At 48.4% G+C, this 25,151-nt stretch overlaps 1 protein-coding gene across 1 annotated transcript in view; it reads right to left on the bottom strand.

Moving 5' to 3' along the window:
• Positions 1–22,947, bottom strand: part of MGAT4B (alpha-1,3-mannosyl-glycoprotein 4-beta-N-acetylglucosaminyltransferase B) — a 52,912-nt gene extending 29,965 nt beyond the window's left edge. The window contains exon 1 of the mRNA XM_050905431.1: positions 22,826–22,947. Coding sequence (XP_050761388.1) covers positions 22,826–22,922 — 97 coding nt within the window. The 5' untranslated portion in view covers positions 22,923–22,947. The remainder of the gene's footprint in view (positions 1–22,825) is intronic.
• Between the last annotated feature and the right edge of the window lie 2,204 nt (positions 22,948–25,151).

The following is a 25,151-nucleotide window of genomic DNA, read 5'->3' as shown; positions in this document are numbered from 1 at the left end:
TCTGTCAAATACAGTAGCAATGTGGAAGAAGTGGAGGCAGAGCTGTGTCGTCACCTCCAGCAAACCCATGTCTGAACAGGAGCAATGCAGACAGGTGAGCCCCACCTCTGTCACAGGCTGGGAGGAGTGGTTCAGGATACACAGCCTCTTTTGGGGAACTCATTATTTAGTTTTATGACCATGGAAAAAAACCAAAATGTATAAACTATAAGATCATGACTCCGTATATAGGTATTTATGACTATGAAGATAGTCGCAGAAGACGCCCACAGCCATGTCCAAAGCCTGGTGAGAGCAGGGGCATTCTGACAGCCTTATAAATCAGTACACTGGAAGAAATATATTGTTTTCCATAACAAACCAGAGTAAGCCCTGCTAGTGCAAAGATACCAAAGGGATCCTGGACGCTGTCAGCATGGGTCAAGTGTTTATTAGCCCTACACTGGTGCAGACCGGGGCAGCCCCAAGCAGAGCCGCCCGGCGCTCTGCACCACCTCTCCGGCGTTGTGGGTTTTGCCCAGGTGCATATCCCCGGGCACCGCCCAGAAGTGACCAAACCACTTCAAAAGCTAAACTGGGGTCAGGATGCCACAGAGCGCTGCTTCGGCATCGCTGTGCCCCAGTGACATCCCATCTCGGGACCGAAACGCACCCTCTGCCAAACCACCTCCGGCATCCCTGCACCACTCATTTGCAACCTCGCCAGTGCACGTTGGCTGTAGCTAATTCCCTGTACGTGTTTTGCCGAGGACAAGCCCAGCAGCTCTGTGTGTGTTTGCGTGTGTGGCATATCAGATTTCAGAGGTGGCATTTCTACATCTTTTCCCCAGCACAGATTTGGAAGGTGTTGGGCAGGCAGCCGTGCAAGCACCCAGGAACGGGCAGGACGCAAGTGTTAAACCAGCCTTGCACACCTGCAAAGACAAATAAATTCTTTACTTTAAGATCAGACAGTAGACTATAAAACGAAGCTATAAGAGCATATCGCTGCACATGAAGGGAAATTCATTCTGCTGCTAATGCCCATAACTTCCCTGCTGAGAGTAATGGGTATCAACAGGAGAACAGACATCTGGGAGTGCTAACATGGGCATTGGTTTTTTTCGAAGCTTGTGCTGGACACACTACTTGAAATACAGAATTGCTGAGTTCTTCTTTCTCCCCAACCCTCAAGCTGATGTAAAATGCCCACATTTTAATAGTAAGTGTGATTAACCATTAGCATAAATTACCAGGGATATAATGAATTCTCAGAAAAAAAACTTGATTGTTTCTTCGGAGCTCTGTTCCAGTTCTACAGCAAGTTACATTTCAGTTTAAATAAAAAACAATTCCCATGATGGATATCAGATAAGAAGTCAGACGAAACGATGCTGGAGGTCCTTTCCACCTTTGAAATACATAAACATACGTGTTATTTATGATCAGTGTACTACACGGACTGGCTGATCCTCTGGAGCTGGAGGAAGGGCCAGATGATCTTCCAAAGGCAAAAGGAGAGGAGAAAAGCCAGTTAAGTTTCCCAGCCAGGGCAACGATTTATGGATAGGAGCATTTTCTAACTTCGACTTCTTCAGCAAGGAGACCGTATGCACACGTCTTGCTGTTCAAAGGACATCTTGTGCGTATGAGCAAATTTGTCCAAATTGTTTTGGCTCCGGCCATGGTAGTATGTTTAGTACACTATTTCCAGATGTGTTTTGTATCCCTGTCAGTTCGGCTGCTGCCTCAAGCCAAGAGAGTTATATAAGCTGCAAAGCTTAATTGGATTATTTAGCCCAAATCGTTGGCCGAGAGGCAGCAGGGCCGGGGAACCGGCTGGGCAGTCTGGAGAGGACCTGCATCACCACCGGCTGCGGGGGGAAAGGGAGGGAGCACGAGCCAGCAAATAAATTAAAGAGTTCATAAAGCAAGACTGGCCTCCCCATCTCCCTCGAATGTTTTCTCATGCCTCCCGTCCCTTTTACAGAGGGTATATTAGATGGTATTTAGGTATGTTTTCCTATTTTAACAACAATTAAAAAAGCATGCAACAAGCCCTTAGAAGACACGAGCATTTCCTCTCCACGCTAACAAGCATTTCCTGACTGTGCAGCTCCACAAGACGGAATAACACATCTAGCAACTTAGTTTTCCCACAATAATATTTTTTCCCAAACTTTAGCTCTTGCGGCAGCTTATTTTCCATTTAAGGGCATAACCCTCCTTGTGGGATAACCCATCCCAGCGGATCTTCACGGATGTAATTATTAGGGCAAAGTCCTAAAAAAGAAAAGTGTTGCAACTATTCCTGGGAAGAAATCAGGAAAGAGAAAGAAAGAAGCTGAAGAGTTTCCAAATGCTGTAGCTATCAAAGTGTGCCAGAATAATTTCGTTCCTTTTATTTTTAATAAAACTGGATCGTTAAGTCAGAAGTTAACACAAGTATATAAACTCACACTAAACTTTGAGCAGGTCACCTACTCCATTGCTTAAACAAAGGGTACGTGCATGCTTGAGAGCTACTTAAACCCTTGCCAGGAGGCCCTGGCTTGACTTCGTATGGCTTCACTACAAATAATAAAAAAAAAGCAGCCTGGCATCCTTCTCTGCCACTGCTGACAACATTCCCACCACGCTCCACCAGGCAAAGTGCCACGGATAAATTCAACAGATTAAAACAACCAGAACAGTACAACAGGCAGGGATGTGCTCAGTTCTGCTGGAAACGGCTACACAAACACTGCAAATCACATCCAGCGCTCCGAGAGAGAAGATGCCTCTCACCCGCCCCAGCTCTGGTCCCCAAAGCATCATGCACAGAACAAACCCCCGAAATCCGGGGCTGCATCCATGCTGCAATTCATTATGAATATTCCTGTGAATGAGGAGCTTCGATTACCGTGCTGTACAGAGTAATAGTAAACAGCAGTGGTGACTAAAAAGCTATTTACAGAAGGGCTCTCTGCTACGATCCCATGATTACTAGTTATGGAAATTTTTCAAAAAAGGAATACAAAGAGAGATTTCCACAGGGCACAGCAAGCCATACAATTTGTGCTGTGCTTGGACTTCGTAAATCAAAACCCAAGCGATGTTTACAGCACTCTAGTTGTTCCTTAAACTTTACTTTTCTTTACTGTGTGCATTTTATGCCCCCAGTGAGCTGCAGTGTAAAGCTCTCTGTGTGACTGATGGAGAGCAGAAAGTTGGCACAGCACGATTGGGCAAACCAGCCTCACCCCCCCCGTTATCTGCACTAAGAGCTTCAACAAATTTGTATAATACCCAAGCATTATAGAAATGGATTTCCAACCAGAAGAGCAGTTGGCAGGATTAAACAAGTAGAAAAGCACATGCACATAAAAAATCGGGAGGTCTGCACACGAGCTAATGGAGCAAGCAGAAAATAACTGGGCATGCTCCCTGGGCTCGGGGACCACTTCCTTTACGACAGACAGTAATGTCTCATTACGGGAGAAACAAATACAATAAAGATGAATATTCCATCTTCCCCTGGCTACATTTTAAGTGTTAAGCCAATACAAATTCTCAGGTTATATTTCAGAAAAATAGCTACTCAAAAAAGACCTGCTGGCAGCGCAGCAAGGCAAATTTCATTTGAAAGATAAATCCTACATTCTTCATAGGCAGATGTGAAAATATATCAGACTTTATCATAACAGGCCCTCCCAGGAGCAAAAGAAGCCACAGAGTAAATTTACAACAAAAAAGTTGTTTCTTTTGCCCTTCTTTCCCTATATTGCTTAACTCAATACAGACACAATTACTAGCAAACCAGCAGCTACTGCATCTTATAAATAGATGCTACACACCTTCCCAGCACCACGGTGCTCTGCAAAGTCAATACAGAATCAACCCAGCACTTCGGATCATCAGTAAAACACTTGGCTGGTGAAACTACATGGATGCTGCAATTACCGTCATCACAAAATGACCATTCAGTTCCACTTCTCCACCGAGGCAAGACCGTACCAACTCTCCGCTAACAAACACAGCCTTGTCAGGGTGTCTGGGCACGAAGGCGCCTGACAGCAGCCAGCGGCTGCCAGGAGAAGATTGCTGGCAACTTAAGGACATGCTTAACGCTGAGCTGGACCAGGACACCGTAGCGTCACCATTTCCAGCTGATAAAAGGGCAAGCTCAATTTACCTCCACAGTTTTGTGAAAACTACTACAAGCCAACACGTGAAACGGTCTTAAAGCTGCCCTTCAGTGCAGGATTATAAATCTGGATCACCATCGTCATCCCTCCTGCAGCAAGAACAGGGGGGAAGAGTCAGGACATTGCACTGAAGGGCAATCATCCATCTCTTACCAGGATGGGGCAGTGAGCAAAGGAGGAAGCATCTTTAATCAGTTAAATCCCAGCTTGGTCAGAGCTAGCCGATCCTTGCAAAGAACATCCCTTGGTCGCTCCCCCAAATAAAACAAAACCCCCTACACAAACAGAAGGTGTTGGAAAAGGAGTGCAGAGACACGCACTGTACCCAGGAGTGTGCTGGATGCTTAAACATTAAAATCTGCGGCTCTCTTCAGCTCTGCACCTGCAGTTCTCACCTATCCCTGCGGCTGGGAAGGAGATGGATTCGGGGAGGGGGCCGTGGTGACAGGAGCTGGAATTGTCCCAGGCAGCGGCAGCACAGCCTCTGTAAGGGGACTGAGGGTGGCTTCCAGTCTTGTGCCTCTTGCAATCTCAGGAAGACCTTTCTGGATTCAAAATATTTTTAATTAGGACTAAATCATTCATTATGATTAGTAATTTTAGCTTTTAAAAAAGTATGAAGCAGCCAATCACTTTTACCCCACTATAACTAGGAAAAAAAAAATATTTCTAAAAGAAACCTTTGCTTGACAAAGTTTTGCTGCTGCCTAAACCAAGGCAGGAATAAGCTCAGTGATGACCTGAGGTGCCACAGAACTGCGGCAGCTCCTGAGATTTGTAGCTTTGGCCAAATCCTGACTGCAAACTCTAGAAATTCTGCTGGCCCAAAGTCCCTTGGATTCAAGCACTGGAGGCAAACCTGCACCAAGAAGCAGCTGTTTCTATGGATCATAGCTTGAAGGAGAGCTTAGGCTTTTGGGTTTGCTTTTTTTAAAGTTGGTTTACCGTATATTTATTCCATCTATAATCTCCCCTTGCCTTGCATCTCCATTTTGAATTATTTATCATCAGGTATCACATTCATTTGCATACTTTATGAGGTGCAAAATAAATGATTAGTCATTACATATTAGACTTTCCCAAACCATCTGTGCCAGGCTCTGCACCAGTTTTGTTTTGGTTTTTTCTCTAATATTTCGGGGGAAAAAAATCCGAGGGGAGAACTGGATTTGCAGGAAACACGGAGTAAAATAGTCCGCATGCTTGCTGATAGCAAAGGCTTATTACTCTCTTATAGCCATGCTCCGCAAGGGACACGCAGACTATCATCTTCGGCGTAATTTAACCGGGGATACAAATTGCAAGTGGTATTATTTCAAAGACCTTTATTTATTGATTAGAAACAAAGTCCTTATCCTCTTCCTGCTCCCTCCTTGAGTCGTGCTGATTGCACACAATAGAGAGCTATCACTTAAAGAGCCAATTAAGTCAACTTCTGAAAGGTAATTGAATAGCTGAAATTCTTAGTGCAATATTGTACTGCATTATCTTGATTGCAATGAAGAAAAACAAAGCAGTCGGAGCAACGAATATTAGAGAATGAGGCATTAGCCATAGGGAGGAATACTGAAATGGATGGAGCCATTACAAAAGAACCCCAAAAAACCCCATTATTTTATTTCTGTGGTTACTTCTAACCCTTGCTAGAGGTGCGAGAAGGAAAAAACAGACTTGGTCTTGTTTATTTTCTGCACTTGGCAGGACTTCATGAGGGAATCGGCTGAGCTGTTGACCGAGCGCAGAGAACGGTGGTGGCCACGGCCACCCCACCACATCCGTCCCCGGGGTGGTACCCAACATCTGGGTGCCTCACACTCAACCGAAAGCTTCGATTAAAGCATTTCTTGTGGCTGGGGCTTTATGAAGATAACACCTTCTGTATGGATTCACCCATGTCTGACGGAGGAGTTCATACTGTCCTCCGGCAGAGCCACCAACAGACCTTCTCTCTTCTGCCCTCCTGGCTACCTTCAAAAGCACCCGGAGGATTTTAGATCACCTCTGAGATTTCCACACCATGGCCCAATTGGGCTAAAGCGAGACTAGGAGTTTGAAACCCGTTGGGAAGAAGGACACAGCTTCAGTCCCTTAGAAAAACCAAGCTTAAACAGAAGAAAAAAAAGAGGAGAAAGTGATTGTAAGCATGCCAATACTCAGAAATTATATAAAATCACTCATTTAAATGCAGTAAAAAAACCACATCACAAACTGAGAGCAGAATCCTCAGGAACTTAAAGACACCGGCTGTACGTGGTCAAAATTCACCATCAATTTCCGAGGAACTACTCAAAGTCACAGCACTCGGGCTATAAAGCATTTACACAGGCACATAAAAAGGAAGCTTTTTCCAAAGTAGGAAAAGAGGCGCCACAAAACATAAAAATCTCCCTCTTTCTTCTGCGCTGACAGCAGACTCTGGTGTGACCTACCACCCCTGTCCTCCTGCCCCTTCATCCGCCTGGGTTTCCACAGCAGCAGAATCAATCCACCCAACCCAACCTCTGAGCAAATTAATGGCCAACTGCTGCTTTCCTGGAGCTGCTTTGGCACCGTCTGCCTCCCCACATATGTATTTTGTCTAGCACTGGAGTCTTGCTGAAGAACATACAGCTGAGCGGGGCGAGATGCTGCAGCGTGGATGCTTTCTCCGGCCGTCCTCCCGGCAGCTACCGCAGCGCTCGAGGTCCCTGCCCTGAGCCCCACAGACTTTCCAGCCCAGTACAAGTGTAGACCTCCCTGAGCAACCCAATAAATGCCATTCCTCCACCAGCAAATGTGCCAGCAGAGAAATGCAAACCCATCCTTCTGTAGACACGGCTTCTGTGTTTGAGGGGCTGCAGGAGGGACGGTCAGAGGGAGGTTTCAAAGGGATTTATGGGGGGGTTGAGACCCCCTCCTGTGCCTTGATTTCCCACCTCTGAAATGGGCTGAATTTCACAGCAACTTTGCAGAGGGCTTTGCTTTTCATCAATCCACTTGAAGTCTAGGAGTCTGGTGCCACCACCCTCACCCTGCTGCTCTGGGGCCTCAGGAGCTGTCAGTCTGAACCAAAATGTCCATTAATCCATCAGGAATTCGGCAGTATCATGTAACTAACCTCTGAAATACATGTGGTACCAACGTTTGCCACCGTGCACCAGAAATACGGCATTAGCACACACCACCAAGTGCCGCTCAAACTTCTGCCTTATTCATTTTTGTCAGTCGGTCCTCAGTTTATTTTGCAATTATCTTTGCAATTCCCACTGAAAGATGGGACATAATTTAAAGAACTTGAACAATTTTTTCAGACTTGAACGGTCTTTACCCAAAAGAAGCCAGAAGGAAGCCTAGGCACTCAAATACGCCCCAAGAGTCCCGGTCCTCAGACAATACTCCATAAAATGGGAGCCTTAGTTTTTCTTAATTGAGCAGACTGAAAGCTCATCAAATGCAGCAAAGCACCAGCCTCTCCCTGGTCAGTCTATACCTGAGACTTGTTCTATCTTTTCAAAAGCTCTTTTCAGTTACACAATCAAAAAATCTGTAAGGACTACATCTAGAACAGCTCTAAAAATTGTTCGTACTTTCCCTGAGAGCTTATGTCAGCTCATTGGATGGAGGAACCAAGAGGAGAACAAATATTTCACGGAGCAGCCATTGCACATAAATATTGCCCCCTGACACAGATGCACCATGAATACAATTACAACCTCACATCAATTACTAGTACGCTCCAGAAACACCGTTTGTAGAAGACAAATAAATAAAAATGTAAGCTTGAAATAAGAAATTATTTGACATTCTAGCAAGCCGCTTCACCTTATAATCATTATTTCCTGAGACACGTTGTGCTGGTTCATATTCCAGTAGCACATTCGTGTAACCGCACAGGTACAAGGGAAGCGTACAAATCATGTCTCACAAAACAACTGCTGGCAAAGAGCAGGATTTGTGTATTCATTGCTCACCACTGAACAGTTACATACATTTTAATTCCGACCTCAAACACAATTTGGACCACGGCAGATGTTTCCTATAGTGCAGGCTTCCTTTGGATGAGAGTTAATTCAGTTTGAACATGGCAGCAATGAAGAAAGGGATTTAAACATTTTCTGCTTATTCTCCAAGCTTAATACTGCAGAGGTAGAAACGAGGGAGTACTAAATTGAACAGCTAAACTTGCCTCTCCCAGCCTCGACTATGAATTCAGACCAGCCCAGTAAGCCTGCTGGCTTACCAGAGTCCTGTCACCCAGGACTCCCCTCTCTGTGACACCAGCCTGTGTCAAAAAGAAATTAAATTATTTTAACGAGGTTCTTCCGGATGCACACTGATGTAACTGAGAGGAGAATACACCTCTTGTTTCAGGCTGCTTAAGTTTCACCAAAAAAAGGGGGCATACTCCTCTGCAAAACTCTTCCTCCTCTCCCCTTGTTACCCTCGGCAGCCTCCTCCTGTTACTCTACATTAATAAGCAGATCATTATTTCACCAGCCACAATCAAAACCTTCTGTAAGATAAGATCCAACTGCAATTTTACATTCACATAGTTGCCCATACTGAAGAGCCCTGAAATGCTCTTAACGAGTTGTACGCACAGGGATCGTCTCTTCACCTATCAGCGGAATGGGCTTGGGAAGCGACAGCTGCTTAAATAGTGCACACGCAGCGGAGCAGTTTAAGGGGAAAAGAAATACTATAAATAATTGAAATCACAGCAAGAAACGTAGGCAGAGCAGAGGGAAAGAGGGCAACTCAGAGGAAGCTGGCAGCAGGAGGATAAGGACTTCTGGAAGCCAAACTAAACAAGAGTGCACGTACAAATAAATCCACACCTTCTCACCTGTGCGCTACGCCACACACAGCAGACAGAAGAAGCTCCTGACCTTCTCTGCACTGTTCGGCAACCCAAATTTTACCCACCTACGAGCCCTCTCTTGCCAACATCTTCCCCTTTCCTCCTCTCCGCCAAATCTGTAAGTCTGATGCAAACAACCCCCACGCTCGTCCCTGGCACTGCAGCAATCTTGGTCACCAAATGATGCTGATGAGTAGAGTGGATTTTAAAGGGCCAATTCTGCCACTGATGACTGCCTCACCTACACGGACCCACTTCTCCTAGCCTAGCCTTTCATGGTGAAGCTATGTGGAAGGCCTCCCCATGCACCCAGCACATTCAGGGCACACCAGAGAGGACCCTGCTCTCAGCTGGGGCTTCTGAGCACCACGGGGTCACCATCAGGGGTAGCTGCAGAAATAACCACCTCTGGTTTGAAGGCTTTAAGAATAATTAACCAGCGCCCCAGAACAACAGATGAGTGCTTGAAGTTTCAATCCCAGCAGTAAAATACCTCCTTTGATGCCCACAGCTGCCATGAAGGGCTAAAGGTCGTCATTTTGCCTGACCTTTATTACAGCAATACTTCTTGACCTGCATTTTAGAAGTTATGAACCACAGCCCAGACAACAGCACTCAGGCTAAGCGATCTGCCACTGTCTTGACAGATTTCCAAAGAGATGTGAACTATCTGCCTTTCTCAAGTGACTTGAATGATGCACACACAGAGAGCTCTGCAGACATCCAGAAAAACACACTGTTTCTTTGTGGGTACAACTCATCCAAGCAGGAGATGGCAGAAGATAGTTTATTATGCTCTATGGAGGTAACACTTGGCACAACAGCTCCAGGTACCACTTCATCACAGCACAGGGTTGAGGAAAGGAGACTTCAACTAGCAACTCAGCTAACCAGACACCTTTAACGAGGAGCAAATAATGAGATTTCTTAGTGAGTGATTCATTCAAAGGCCATGTAGTGATATCAAGAACCAGGTAAAAATCCCCATTAAGATCTCTATGGAAGTCAAGAACATGTAGGAGGGCTGGTGTTCTCAGAGATAAGATGGATATCTTGCCTTACACAGCAATCAATCGATTTTTAGGGGTCAACTGCCAGACCTCACCAGACTCCTCTTGCAGAATGTCGGCAGTTTTAGGGGAAAAGCCTGTGCCAGGCACCACTGTTAAAGTTCAGCCCTTCTCCTAGAGCCACAGGGCTCGTAACTGTTACCAGGAGCCGAAGAAACCTTGATACTGACTGTTCTGTGTGAGCAATTCAGTTTAAGAGCTGCTGTTCAAAGAAGCATGTCACCAAGATGAAAGGTGACCACATTTCTTAAATGTCATTAGTTTCTTAAAGAGCCTTCCAGAGGCAGCAAGGATCCCATGTACTCTCTTCTCTACACGCAGCCCTACTAGGCAAGTGCCTTATCTGGATGTGCCTAATTGCATATCAGACCCTCTTGCAGGCTACCTGTCCCAAATCCAAGCCTGGTATGGGAGGGTTGTGCTTCATGTGCCTCTAAGGACATCCTCCGGTTGGGACAGGCAAGTGACAGCTCATGGTGGTGTCAACGGCAAATCTGGTGTCAAGAGCAACTTCCAGTCCACAGCAAAAATAGACATACCAGCTCCTTGGATTTCAGCGCAAGATTGGCCCTTGTAGCCTCTCTGTGCCACATGAAGGAGACTGGAAACCCAAGTCCACCTTGGACAGGACAGCATTTCTTGTTTGACTTCTCATTAAAAGCAAGGAAGCCCTTCTGTACTTCCAAAAGACATCTGAACCTTAACTGTACTGCCATGCCAGCAAGAAAAGATGGGAACCTTGTGATTCGAGAGGGTCTACCGCTGAGAAACTACATTTGGGCACTCTCCATGCAGTGAATGATGGAGTTGTTCCCCGACAAGACAGCCGTGCACAGCATCTGTCCTCCAGTGTGCAAAGGGATGCTGACTGCCTATCCTCCTCCTCCAGCTGGAGGACAGCTCGTGGGCAGCCGTCTCAGCTGAAGTCCCCAGACCTGGCTCCCATTGTCGGATGCACAGCCTGGCTCACAGAAGGATGCTGCAGCCGGTTCAGGCATGCCTCAGTTCGCATAGTGTGAGGCTGGAGAGAAACAACTCTCTGACAGCTGGCAAATGCAGCTGCCTGCAGCTGATGGGGGATAACGAAGAACGAGCCGCTGCTTAGAAGTGCATTTCTGTCGCCCATACCTCCAAACAGCAGATTTCCTCTGACCACAGGGTCGTAGGGAACAGAGATCCCGTAACGCAGATCTTTGAACGCTGTTAACTGGTCCGACCCCATGCAAATGTCACGGTTGCTGTCAATACAAAACTGTTCCTTTCTCTTCCTGCCATCCTCCACTTCATCCATGGGGCACCCATTAGGTTCAAACACAAAGGCAGCAAAGAGCCTACAACAAGAGCCTCATTAACTGACTGTACAACTGGATTTGTTTTGGAGCACAGTGCCATCCCCCGCACTGCAAGCCAGAGCTCTTGCCGGGGCAAAAAAATGGATCAAATTAAAAAATATCTTGCATACCTTAATATTGCAAGCAGCTCTTCCGTCAGACTTAAAACAACACCATTACCAGCTGTAAAAGGGAAAAAAAACCCCAGGAAGTCTCCCAAAACAGCAGACCAAATGAAAAAAGAAAAGGATGAAGGAGGTTTCAAATCCGCCCCGGAGAGAATGCGTGTCACAGCTTTAACCTGCCGCAGGGAGGGGAAAAAAAGAAAACAGGATAGCAGAGACCAGAAATCAGATTTATTAGGACCAACCAGGTAGATAAAAGATAGATGATCACCAAGCGATGATGGCTATTTTGGAATCAGCTAACTTCTGAAAATGTCTAGTCAGCTTTAGCATTTCATACACATGAAATTAGTGTCCACACAAGAGTACTCTCCTGAAAGGACAGGATTTAATGCAGCCGAGATAATTATCTAGATCCTTCTTTATCCCATTAGTGGTTTTCATTCGCATCCTGGAACACCATAAGCGGATTGTTCAAGAATTATTTGCCATCCGCTGTTTCAATCCCGATTGGAATTATCTTTATACCTTGGTACGAAGAAAAGAGATTACATCCCTGCCAGGGCTTGCTGCAATGCCCTCTTTTCAGAGGCTCCTTTCATCATTTTCGTTCTGTAAGGTGATGAAAAGAATCAGAAAACAATTGTCACGGACATGATTTTGCCCTCTCCTCCTCTTCCTTCCCCACACGTGCGTTTGGGAGGAGGAGGAGATGCTCTTCCCATCGCATCCCCTGCAGGAGATGCACCACTGCACCTGCACAGAGATGAAGCTCAACAAGACTTAGTCATCAAATTACCCAGGACAGGATCCAAAAATGCTCCCAGCTTCCTTTTGTGCCATGATCCACTAATAAAAGAACAAGGATGAAACTGTTAAAACCAATTAAACAAATCACTTGATGCTAGAGAAAGAAGTGGGATTCACTGCACTAAGAGATCCCAGGGGTGTATGCTAAATGTCGTGTTTCGTGCTCTCTAATAATGTATGTCACTATGCAAGCTCCGATGGAGATAAAGCCAGCATCATTCAAGCAGCCAACACAGTCCCTTGCTTCAAGGCCTAAAACAACAAGAAGACAAAATTCTCCTCCCAGACACTCTAACCGCCTGCCAGGTTTTGTATTAATGGAAGAATTACATCTCCTTCCAGGTATGGTGAGGACACAGCTCGTCTCCCCTTGGGCATCCGCGAGTCTGCCCAGCAGTGAGTAAAGATGCCTGGACGACGCAAAAGCTATCCCTCCTCCTTCTAGAAACATAAGGAGGTAGGTATTCAGACCTGACATGAATAGGAATACATGTATTTTTTAAAAAAGCATGCTTTATGGCTGTGTAATGAGATCTGTGGGAGAGTTATCTTTATAAACAAGTTATTAAAAGGGGGAGGAGGGACACAATAATAGCAGGTGCCAATTACTCAGCTCCCAGCAGAGACTTTCCAATTTCTCACCTTCCCCCAAAGCAAGATGTGCCACTGTACGGCAGCACGTTTACTTGCAAGTGTAACACCCTTTCGGAGTATTGCTTCTCTCCCACAAAGCAACGCTGCATTGCTGCCGTGCCGCCACTGGCGAGGGGCAGCCCATTTCCCCACCAACCCTGCACCAGTGCTGAGACCAATATGGCATGACACTAATTTGGAAAGAGTGAAACAGCAGCAAGTAAATGAAATTATCTTTTTATTTGACTCCAGAACTTGGCCACTCCCGCCAACAGGAACAGCAAATTTGTGAGCTAATTGCGACTGCCAGGTTTGCGTCTCTGCAAATATCTGCTTAGTTTCAGGAACAAAACGCCAGTAACGATTTTGTTATTTTAAGACGGCGGCATGGTTTCAGACAGTAAATGTCCACATTGCAACTGGAGCCGTCAGAGAGATCCCATCCTTTGAGGCAAGCACACCAAGGTAATGATTAATATTACAAAAGCAATCCGAGCCTTTAAAATCATTATTTCCAAAATCAGCAAATAATTACCAAGGCCTTCAGCAATCAATACCCAAGATAAATAGACAATTAAATTGCAAAAGAAACACAAGAAAGTAGTTAATATTTGCCAAACACAAGCCAAATACACTTCTTCATGGTAACAAAATACTTCCAGTAAATAGATATTTTAGCTCACTGGAGAGGCACTTTCAGAAAGTAATAAATTAATCTAATAAAACAGACAGACAGGGTGGAACCAGACATTAACGAAACACAAACTGATCTATACGGAGCCAACCCACAATCCATGTCCTAATTATGCTCATCCACCATTCTGGGTACTTACCTCCCCCACCCAGGTCAGCTCTTTAGCTCAGGGAAAATACATGTTTCATGCGGCTTCACTGGCACGACAAAGCAGAGAATTTCTGCCATCAAATGACGAAGTTTGTGCTCAGCTAGAATTTGCATTTCCAATTTTTTTTCTAAATACCTCTCACTCCTCAAAGTCAGCAAATTAATCTGCTTTTAAACACGATTCTTGCTTTGCCTTCAATTTAGTTTAAGCTCCATCCGCGAGGTGCGGGATGAGCTCTCACCGTCCAGCAGCGCCAGCCGCCCAGGCGCGATGCCGGTGCAAGCATCCCCACGGCACGTCCCTGCTCTGGAACCGAGAGGGTTTGTCCTGGGGGGCTGCGCCCTGCCTCGCCATCCCTCCTGGGACCCAGATGGACTCGGAGCAACCCCTGACACCCGGTGCAAGGACCAGCACCGCCTCCTCCCAGGCAGCCCAACCTTTACCAGCTTCTACCCAAAATCGTTGCTTGGAGTTAACGGAGCCACACCATTAGGTAAGCATCTGGTGAAGTTCCTCAAATGGTGGATAACTTGAACTGGACAAGATTAAGAGAGGGAGAGACATGTGGGAAGATGTCCATCCTGGCCATTTTCTGCAACATCAAAGGAAGAAGGAAGGGAGGAAACCAAGGGAAATGGAAGACAAAGAGAAAAGATATCAAAGCCAGCTCCAGAGAGAGCACAATGAGAGATGGCACAAAAAAGGAACAGTTAAAACACGGAAGACAAGATCAAATAAAAGCAAAAGATCACAGTCTGGGCGCAGAGAGGAGGGAGGGGAGACCACCACACTGCTTTTGCCAGCATTAACTGAATAGTTCATTTGACAGGTATTTGTTTGTGGCAGTAGTTGAGTCTGAGAGAGTCCAACACCGTCCAGGTCCATCCATCCACCAGGCAACACATACAGTCAAATATTGTTCTTGCTCTTCACATCCAGCATGGGGACACGCCATGGGGACACCACACAGCAGCTCTGCTCCCCTGAGCGCCTGTCTTTTGGGGAGGAATGCAGCAATTTAGTCCTCACTCAGAAAACTTCTCCAGCTTCTTCTGTATGAAGCTCTTGGTACTGGCAGGGTTAGTCTTGCTACTATGCTTCCACTAAAACAGGCTATACAAACATGCAGATTACACATATCTTAAGTAGCTCATATCTCAGTATTGGAAGTGTTTCTTTGATTATTTACAAGGGCTTCTGAAGGCTACACAACTTTTTTGGTACCACAGGCCTCCTATCTAAGCCATGAAATTCCTCGGAGCAGTGACAATACATAGAGGATTTATTGCAGTGTACGTACAAGTAGCGAGTGACAAAAAAGGGTCTCCAGGTTAAATCTTATTTCCAGAAAGCTCTCACCATCACAGGGAGAGAAGAAAAACTATGTGCTGTAAGGCAGTCTTGAAAATGTGATCAGGATGGTCTAAAAACTCATTGAGGAATAGGTGTGGACCAGGTAGCGGCACTGACACAAGCCGACACTGTGCTCTTCCCCCAGTTCAGCATCCATCCCGCTACCAACAAGTCCTAAACCACCAGTGAGACAATTTTAGTTACAAGTAAATGAACACTGCAATGCAACAAAACTCATAACGAAAATAAAAGACAAGTGGAGATTAAGTTTTGCACAGAAGCTTCTTTAAAGCCTAATGATTTACATTTTAATGCTACTGCTGTCCACTTTAATATAAGCAGAAATGGAAACATCTCGCACAAATGTGTCTAGTTACTTCAAAATACAGATTAACCTTTAGGTAAGTATTTATCCTGTACATAGTGCAAGAGGGCAGGAATATTTAAATATTAGGGGAGTCACTCCAAGGCAGGGGCAGGCAGGAGGGAAGATGGAGTTACGGAGCCGTCTCTGTGCATCAGAGACGTGTCCATGCTAATGCACGGATCCTGGAGACTCGAATGTGACTTGACACCGGGACAAAAACAGAAGGAGAAGTGGCCAGTGCCACAATTAACACAGAAAGAGATGATTTAAAACAGAAATCTGCTCCTCCCAGATTTTCTTGCTTTGCAAGAGAAGCCTGACATGAGCTCAAAAACAAACCCAAGAAGGGCGTCTCTGAATAAAAAGCCCCCTACACTTCAATTCAAATAAAAAAGGCAGAAAAAAATGTATTTCCCTCCATCAAAGACAACAATCCTCTCCCCGAATCAGGAAGCTGTTAAGCAGATGCTTGATCAGCACTCCCCGAAAAGCCTCTCCTCCTAACAGCGTTAACGTGCCAGCCCCCGCTGAAGCCCTTTGTTTATTTTAATAGTTTCCATAATCCTTTAATTTGACCAGTGACTTCTGCCGCCGCAGCAGCCCTCTCTACCCACCGAGCTCCGCCAATCTCTCAGGCTTTGTCTCGTGAAACACGAAACATCAACATTAGAATTGGCACGATAATGATATGGAAAATCTTCACGTGAAACATAAAGCTTCATCTCTAAATACTTTTAGGCAGGTGGCTTGGCCCCACCTCTGCAAAGGTTTCCTGCAAAGTGCCGGGTGGCTGTGGATGCCCGTGCCGAGCCAGGTGCCCCAGGACGGATATTTGTTCGTGTTTCTTTACACCATGAACTGAGAAACTGGTACTTTGGTGACTGGTTTGGGTTTTGTGAACAGGGAGAACCATGGATAACCCAAGCCTACCTGCAGTAGCCTGCTAGCAGCCTTTCTCCATCACTTAGCAGGCTTCAAAGCTTTCTAGAGATGACTGGCAGCTTCACTTAAACTAGCCAGCTATAGATGTGTTTTACATTAAACACTAAGTGAATAATCAATGAACATTCAGGATATAAGCACAAATCAATGATTTGTTTTAGATGAATCAAAGGGAATCACAAATGAGAAAGGGTTTTGTTCTGTAACAGCAGTAAAGCAAGAGAAATATTTGATGTAATTGGGTGTGGGTGTGTTAACCTGCTCTGCCTGCTCCGCTCAAACACGCTGACACAGACGCCGCTGTCACAGAAGCGTGGCTGTGTCCTCCAAACCCCTGTGACAAGAGATGTCACTGTCCCAAGAGAGCAGATGGGAACTGAGCCATGAAACCAGCTGAGCGACTTTCCCAAGACTGGGAGGGATATGGCATGGCAGGGACCTGAATCCAAGTCTCCACTTCCAGTAACTTCAATTCCATCACACAACTGCAACTCTTATTGCTGGAGCAGCAATGGGACATGGACAAGCGCACATGTAGTACAAGTCAAGAGCCCAGCTTAAAGACCTAACAAGACCAGCAAAGAAATAAAAACAGAAATACAGGTGACTCCAGACAACGAAAGATTTATTTTGATAAATGCGTATCAACAGATTGTATGGCGTTCCTCACACTTGGGATGAATTTGGTCAAATCGTATGCAGGATAATTTTACAAATGCTGCTGCATTCCGGCCACCAATTCCACACAAGGTCTGCTGACCACCACACAAGCCAAGTAAAGGCTCTCAGAAATGCTCCCGCACATCTTTTTATTCGCCATGCATTTTAATGATAGACTGCTAAACTCTACGGTTCCTCAACCAGGTCCCCGCCTGCACCTCCTCCGCCACCAGAAGCACACGCTGGGTCTGCTGCCGGCATCGCTCCTCCTCGTAAATGCTTCCAAGGGTTGCAGTGAAACGAGCCCAGCTCAGACCAGAGCTTTCATTCGCACCAGTCCAGCTGCAGCCTGTGCCCAAGACCTCAAAGAAACTACAAAAAACTGAAGTCAAGCTGGTGCGGGTAACAGAAATGAAAAAGCAGCGGGAACCCCCGCATGCCGCAAGATACGGCTCGTATTTAGCAGTATCACAAGCTTTGACTCTGCTGCTTCTAGAGCGGATTAGCGTTCACGGCTTTTATGCATTATATAAGAAGACTTTGTAAACACGCTCAGAGGAACATCCCTCCGGGACAAAGTCTGCTTCCCACAAAGGACACCCCGAGCGAGCAGAGCATCCCGCTGCGCGCAGCACCAAACAAGCAATATTTCTTTACGGAGACGCTGCCTGAGCCTGCCCCGCTGCAACGGCCACCAGAGCAACGTCCACGCTGCAGCCAGTGCCCCACGATCACCAACACCCCGGCATCCCGCTCCCCACCACGTTCGCAAGCCAAGGGAGAGACCCCGCGCTCAGACCCGCACCAAGATACCCACCCAGGATGCGACTGGCAAGTCCTTCAAGGAGCCGTGCACATCTATTCTGAAGCGCTTTCACAACGCCCACGGGAAGAACAGTTCCCACGGGATGAGCATTCCAAATACTGCACAACCAAAACTGTTCTTAGGGGTGTGAAGCCACTATGCAAAGAGCCACCCCGCTTTCGCAGGCAAACCTACAGGTACAGAGGTGCCTGCAGTTGTGATTTTACAATGGAAACCTGGAGCTGGCTGGTACTGGGTAACTATAAATCATTAAAATTTGAGGGGGAAGAAACCTGCTGGGGGAAGGCTGCACAGGTAGCGTGGGTACAGAGCCCACCCTGAGCTATGCAGCCGTACCCTGGAGGTGCAATCCCAACCTCAAAACGCAGCATTTCCAAGGGGCAGCATGTCGAGGGTCTCCTAAAAGGTTCACACAAGGTTTAGAATTTCCTAGTCAATAAAAAAAAAACCCAAACACTTAAACCCCAAATATCCTGCAGCATTTATAGCTCTGCGGTAGGCTGCAAGGGGCAAAGAGAAGGGCTGGGAAGATGGTACATGGCTGGTTGGTCAGTCAAGATACGAACAAACATTATGGATGAGAACTGAACAGTTTTCATCATTGGAAAGAAAAAAACCACAATTTAATTGCAGGTAGGTTAAATTGTTCGCCTTCGTTCCATCTGCACCTGTGACATCTAAAGTCATGAAAGCTTCTCAGTTTTACTGAGCCGTCAGTAAAACACCCCCTGTAATCCCCACGTCGGGCATGCTAACGCCCGAGCCTGCCCGTGCCTTCCCAAACGCTTGATCCTCCGACTGCCAGTCGCCCTCCACAGTTAAACCCTACAGGCCCACCTCATGACAGCAGGTTACAGAAGGCAGCTGCTACTTCCAAGACAGCTGTTGGTTTTGGAAAGTTAAACCGTACTTAAACCTAAAATCGGCAAAGAGAGAATATTAAACTTTGGCCAAGACACCCACCACCATGATGCACAGCACGCGGTCCAGCTCCGAACCACCCCGTGACGCTGGACGTCGGCTGCCTGGGTGACTGGTTGTGCTATTTGAGGCTGCCCTTCTCTTCCTACTCCAGCAGACTATTTCAAACCTCGTTTATAATTGGAAAGAGGCAGCATCTGTTTTTGCCGACCACGAGGTCAAAACTTTACTAATAACCACAGCACGGCAAAACACCATTAGTGGGTAAACAAACCCTGCATTTGTCACAGAAAAGTAGCTCTAGAGCTGGTTTGACCTGGTTTATTTTCTTTGACTAATTGTTTTGTCCTCCCAACACAGAGCGGGAAGACAAGCAGGCTCTGCGATGCTTTACATGTGTTTTAATATCATTTTATTCCCCATCAGAGGCAACGCGGACACCTTGCCAGCCTTCCCCAGAGTGCAATGATATGAGGAGCTCGGGATCACTGGGAATTCTCTCCAGCTACTCACAGGGGATGGATGATGTTACAGAGGACTGGCAAACACGAAGCCTGTCTTTGAAAAATAAGGGGATGGGGATAAAGAGGATCCTGGAAATTATGGAATAATCAGTTTAACTTCAGTTGAAGTACTTAGAAGACGAGGAGGACTTGAGCAAGAGCTAACCTCTGTATATCAAGAACAAATCACATCAAATCTATCACATTTCTTTCTGCGACAGGGTACCAGGACTTGTAGGAAGGGGAGAAGAAACAAAGATTTCAGAGACATCTCTGATTGATAGTGTCTCACGGGACATCCCCATAACACAGCTAGGGATGCAGGGGCTGGACTGAGCCACCTGAAGGCGGGTACACCACTGCTGGGAAGACCACCGGTGAACTGGTCGTTGCTCTTTGAGCACAGACTGGGAGGACCTTACTGAAGCAGGTTCCACGGGAACCCATCCCAGATCTGATACTGCTTAGTATTTTCATCCACGACTTGGCTGATGGCAGAGAAAACATGCTGATTGCCTTTGAAGGCTACACCAAGCTGAGAGGGACTGCAAGCACGTGGGAGGACAAGATCAGAATTCAAAACAATCCTGACACTTTAGAAGAAGCAGTCTGAAAAAAAAAGAAGGACGCAGTTCAACAAGGACAAGCGTGAGGTAATGCGATTTGGTAAGAATAATTAACCAGGCAAATAGAAGATGAGGAATGAAAAGCAGGAAAAGTTCTGGAGAAGAATGGCTGAAGGGTCAATGGGATAAAAAAAAAATCAAACACAAGTCATCTGTGGCAAAAGTAAAAAGCAAACACACTGGGATGTATAAACAGGATCATTGTATGTAAAAGACCTGAAGTAATCCCTTATTCTTCTGAGCAAAAATAAGGCAGCAACTTCAGTCCTATATCACAGGCTAAGCATCACTCTTCACAAAAGATGGCAGTCCAGAAGAGACTAACAAGAACAACTGCAGACCAAGAATACAAGACCTAAAAAGAATGATCAAAGGAACTACCGTGGTTTAATCTATATTAGCAGGGAGTAAGGGGAGATACGGTAGCAACTTCCAAATATCTAACAGGCTCCTCCAAAGAAGAAGGGAAGGAACTTTCCTGCCTGCGCCCAATAAATGGAAAAAGAAGAGCAATCATGAAACCAAACTGAAGGAAAAGATATTTCTGTTCAGATCATAAGAAAAATCTAATGGCAGGGCTGCTAAATGTCAAAGAGATTGTCCGGGGAGCTTAGGCATCTCTGTCATCGGAGGTTGTTAAGAATGAATACGATAAACATCTGTCAGGAAGGGGTTGGTTATCACCGGTCCTGCGTAGGGGCAGGAGATGGACTGAATGACCTCTCAAGGTCTTCTCCAGCTCTGTACTGAATAACGGCCTGATACGTAAATGATCATAATAGCCGGAAACCTGCTGTGCTGACACAGCCTGACCTGCGTTATTTGTGACCTCTTGCAGTGATCGCTGTTTGCAAGTCACAATCTGTTGCTGTCAGAGGAAAACGCGTATCCCAGGGAGGGTCCTCCCAAGGACAGGGACAGTGGTACCCAAGGTTATTATTTTGGCACTTGAATGAGCAACGGGGAAAAGTTGCTTGTTAAAAAATAAAAGTGAGTCAAAGGACGACACAGTCCAGATGGCACAGACTACCTAGCGGAGTTGGCCACCCTGCTTCAGAAACCAGGAGTGACTGCTCGGAGCCCGTGCAGCACTGCACGCTGCTTATACTTTATTTATGGGAGGGAGCTATGAGCAAAGCAATCGCTCAGCAGTAACCACAAGAAAGCAGCTCTCAAAGCGCTCCTCTGCCCCTGCACAACTTACCACAGTCTAGCATCTCTGACTGAAAAGATACACCACCACCTGGTTGTGCAAACATTTTGTCCAGTTAAAAATCCCACCAGCAGAAGCTAACCGATCCACCGGTGGTACCCCTGCATTACAAATGCCTGTCACCCAAACCTCTGCGGGGAGGCAGCTCTGGTGGGATTTAAACCACGTTAGCAGCACGACAGGAGAGCCCTTCAGCTGATGAACGAGGCAGAGAAGTCCAAGCAGCCACCCGTCAGACACCCGCAGCTGCCAGGAGAAGATGGCACGTCCCAGGCGCTCCTGCCCTGCTGCTAGGGAAGGGGCTGGGCTGGATGGGCACCTACATGGGCTCATGTCATCCTGCCCATCGGAGTCAAAATAACCTCCCCTGTCCCCAGAAGCCCCAGCCCTGACGCCGGCCTTGCACCACGCGCAAGCTGCACCTTGTGATTGTGCATGGTGTGCCGAGGGATTGCAAAGCCATCAAGTCACGTCTTACGCTCAGCAAAAGCTGCTTCTCACCTGCAGCGGGGAGAGATGCTTATACGGCGAGTGGGAAGAGAGGGTCAAGGGCTGGGCAGCCGGACCGCCTGCCTTTAACGACCTCTAAAATTGCAGGAACTGGAATAGCTGAGTGACTAGCACGGGGGTGAGAGGTTGCACACCCATACATGAGACAGATAGACAATTCAGAAGCAACTACCAGAATTGTCCTCCAGGCCTGGATAAATCCAGTGCGCTGCTTTAGTGAGCGACAGGACGGGGAAAAGCAACTATTATGTTGTCAGGAAAAACCAGTGGCAAGCATCTCTGCGATACCTCTGCGGGATTCCCCCGCAGCCTCGACAGGACGGGGCCCTGCACCCCTGATTTGCAGCCGCCTACTCAGTGCAAAACCAGGACCGATATTTAAGTGCGAAGCCGGCAGCCCTCGCACCCGTCCCACATGTACTTAAGTTAAGGGACTCAGCATTGAGCTGCAAGAGCCGTGTGTGGCGCAGGGAGGGAAGGGCTGCTCAGATCTCCTCTCACCTCCAGTTTGCCCTGAGACCCCCCAGCCCAGGGGTTCCCCCAATTGCTGGCATCACCACCTCCCCACGGGGATTTAACCCGCGTGGTTCCCTTCGCCCACGAAGGTTTTCACCATAAACGTGGGGGTGCAAAGAAGCGCATCACCGAAGCGAAGCCCAACACACCCCAACCCCGACGACAGCCTGCTCGTCCCCCGCAGCCCCCCGATCCTCCGTGGGCGCCCCAGGCCGCAGCGCACCCCGGGGACGAGCAGGGACCCCCAGCCCTGGCACCTCCCGCCCTGCTGGGCACGGACACGCCCGCACCGGGGGTCCCACGGGTCACGGTCCCGCGGGAGCTGGAGGGGTACCGCGGGGCCAGGGGCGCACAGGATCCCGACGGGTCCGGATCCCAGAGGCTCCAGCAGGATCCTGCCGGTCAGGATCCCCCGGGTCCCGCAGGATCGCCCCGGCTCCGGATCCCACCGGACCCCCGGGGTCCAGCCTGGCCCGACTCCCGGAGCACCCTCCCCTCCTCCAGCCCCGGCGGCGGGGCCGGGGCCGGGCCCCAGGGCCCCCCGGCGGCAGCGGCCGAGCCCCCTTACCTTTGTGCCCGCCGAAGGCGCCGTACCAGGAGAGCGAGAGCAGGGCGCACAGGCAGCCGAGCAGCAGCGTGAGCGCCGTGCCGCTGCGGAGCCTCATCGCCTCCTCGCCGGCGGGGGCGGCCGCATGTCCCGGGCGCGGCGCGGCCTCGGCGGCCCCGGAGGCCCCGGCGAGCGCGGAGCTGAGCGGAGCGGAGCGGGGCGCACCGCGGGGCGCACCGCCCGCCCGCCCGCACGCAGCCCCCGCGCCGGGCCGCGCCGCGCCGGGCCGGGCCGGGCCGGGGCGGGCGGGCGGGGCGGGGCGGGGCCAAGGGGGCGTTGCTAAGGGGGCGGGGCCAAGGGGCGGGGCGGCAGCGGGCGGAGGGCGCCCCCGTGCGGGGGAGTGCGGGGAGGCCGCGGGCAGCGGGGCGGGAAGGTGTGAGTGAGTGAGTGTGAGTGTGAGTGTGTGAGTGTGTGAGTGTGTGTGTGTGTGAGTGTGTGTGCGTGTGGGTGGGTGTGTGTGAGTGTGTGTGCGTGTGAGTGTGTCTGCGGGTGAGCGTGCGCGTGTGTGCGTGCACGCGCACACACAGGTGCGCGTTCATGGGTTACATATATACATGTATATACCTATACACTTGGCTTATTCATATAGAGGTATACATGCATACTTGTCCACATGCATATGTCCACACAAAGATACATATATATCTATGGGTGCCTGCGTGGGTTTATGCACGTGTGTGTGTGTGTGCATGCGCACGCCCAGGTCCATATGTCTGTGTGTGTGTGTGTGTGCGCGCACGTGCACGCCTGGGTCCACACGTCTGTGTGGGTGTGTGCACGTGCACCTGTATATGTGCATGGGGGAGCACACATCTCTGTGCATGGGGGCGTGCGCATGGACCCTCGCACAGGGTGTCCCATCTCTGCGCACCGGGCTGTGTGGAAATGGCTCTCAACACCCGGGGTGTGCATGGGTGCCTATGGACAGAGGTGTGTGCTCAGCCCCTATGCACAGGGGTGTCCCCATGGCCCTACATACAGGGGGTGTGCACAGCTGTGGAGGGGGGGTTGTGCAGGACGAGGTCGGGGGGCAGCAGCCCCCTCAGCCGTGCAGCGCCTGTTCGCTGCCATTTCCGCAGAAGCGTTTCATCTTGGTTAAGGAAACAGCGTCTAACGTTCATTGAGAGAAAATCGATGCCAGATGAAGATCGCAAATGGAAGCTGCCGCCTGGAAGGACATCATCACTCTTCCAAAGGACCTGGCATTCAGGGGTTACGGTCTCAAGCTGCTTGCCCAGATGAAGGACAGAAGAAATCAGATTTAAAAATTATTTTGCTTGTGTTTTCTTCTGTTAATGGGTCTGGCTTTATTTCATTATAGACCAGGAGGAGCTGTACAGCGAGCTTGGGTTCGAAATGCTGAATTTACATGCCTTCATCGCCTGAACTTGCTTCTGCAGTTGTTCGTGAGGTCAAACAGGAGGTGGCAGCTTGTGTGCCCCATACATGGGTACGTAATTCCTCCAGCTAAAGTTGTCATCTTCCATTCCCCAGAGCTCTTTTAGTGAGTAAATATTTCTCAGACGTGTAAATTATTGTAGGACTGGCTTCCAGTGATCAAAGTCTGTTGTTTGAAATGTTTGGATCAATTAGGGAGTAATGTAAAGCAAAGCGTGCGCCTGTGCCAGAGGCAGGAGCAGCGATGCAGGCGCTCGGTGATGCTCGGACGCAGCCTCGGAGCCGGCCCAGGCGGCCGGCAGGGATGCGCTGGGAGCCAGCCGGGCTCCGCGGGCACGGCTTCTCCGGGCAGCGCTCCAGCCGACGCAGGAATCCTTCTGAAACAGGGAAATCCAGCAAACGGGTCCTCAGGCCTCCGCTCCATTTCCTTCTGGAAAGGTGAAGGGTGAAGGGAGCTCAGCACCCAGGAGGGGTGGGTGCAGGGGCTGCCTCGAGGTGCTCTGGGCGATACATGTGCCTCGTTGAAAGCCATACATGTGTATGAGGAAAAGCACGGATTGCCCATTTCTGCAGGAGATGGTCTTGTCGCTACCTGTGTCCTTAGACTCTTCTCTGGTTTATAAAATAAACCACATTTTTCAAATCTTGAAGTGGCCTCTCCTGGTGATTAGAAAACCTGGGAAGGAAATTGGCAGAGGGAGCCCTTTGGACGGCACCAAAAGTTTCTGCCTCCACTGCCAGAAGCCAGCGAGGAGCTGTGGGGCCCCAGCGCAGACCGTTGCTCACACCAGGCACATCCCTGAGTAGGCAAATGCGCTGAACATCATTCTTGGGAATATGGAGAAAAACCGAGGGAGGCTGGATCCGTGCATCCTTACCTGGATCTTGC

The sequence above is a fragment of the Gymnogyps californianus genome, chromosome 14, assembly GCF_018139145.2.
Source record: "Gymnogyps californianus isolate 813 chromosome 14, ASM1813914v2, whole genome shotgun sequence".
In the NCBI taxonomy this organism is placed as follows: Eukaryota; Metazoa; Chordata; class Aves; order Accipitriformes; family Cathartidae; genus Gymnogyps; species Gymnogyps californianus.
Note: the sequence above shows the minus strand (reverse complement) of the source record. Positions and strands in the feature narration are given on the sequence as shown.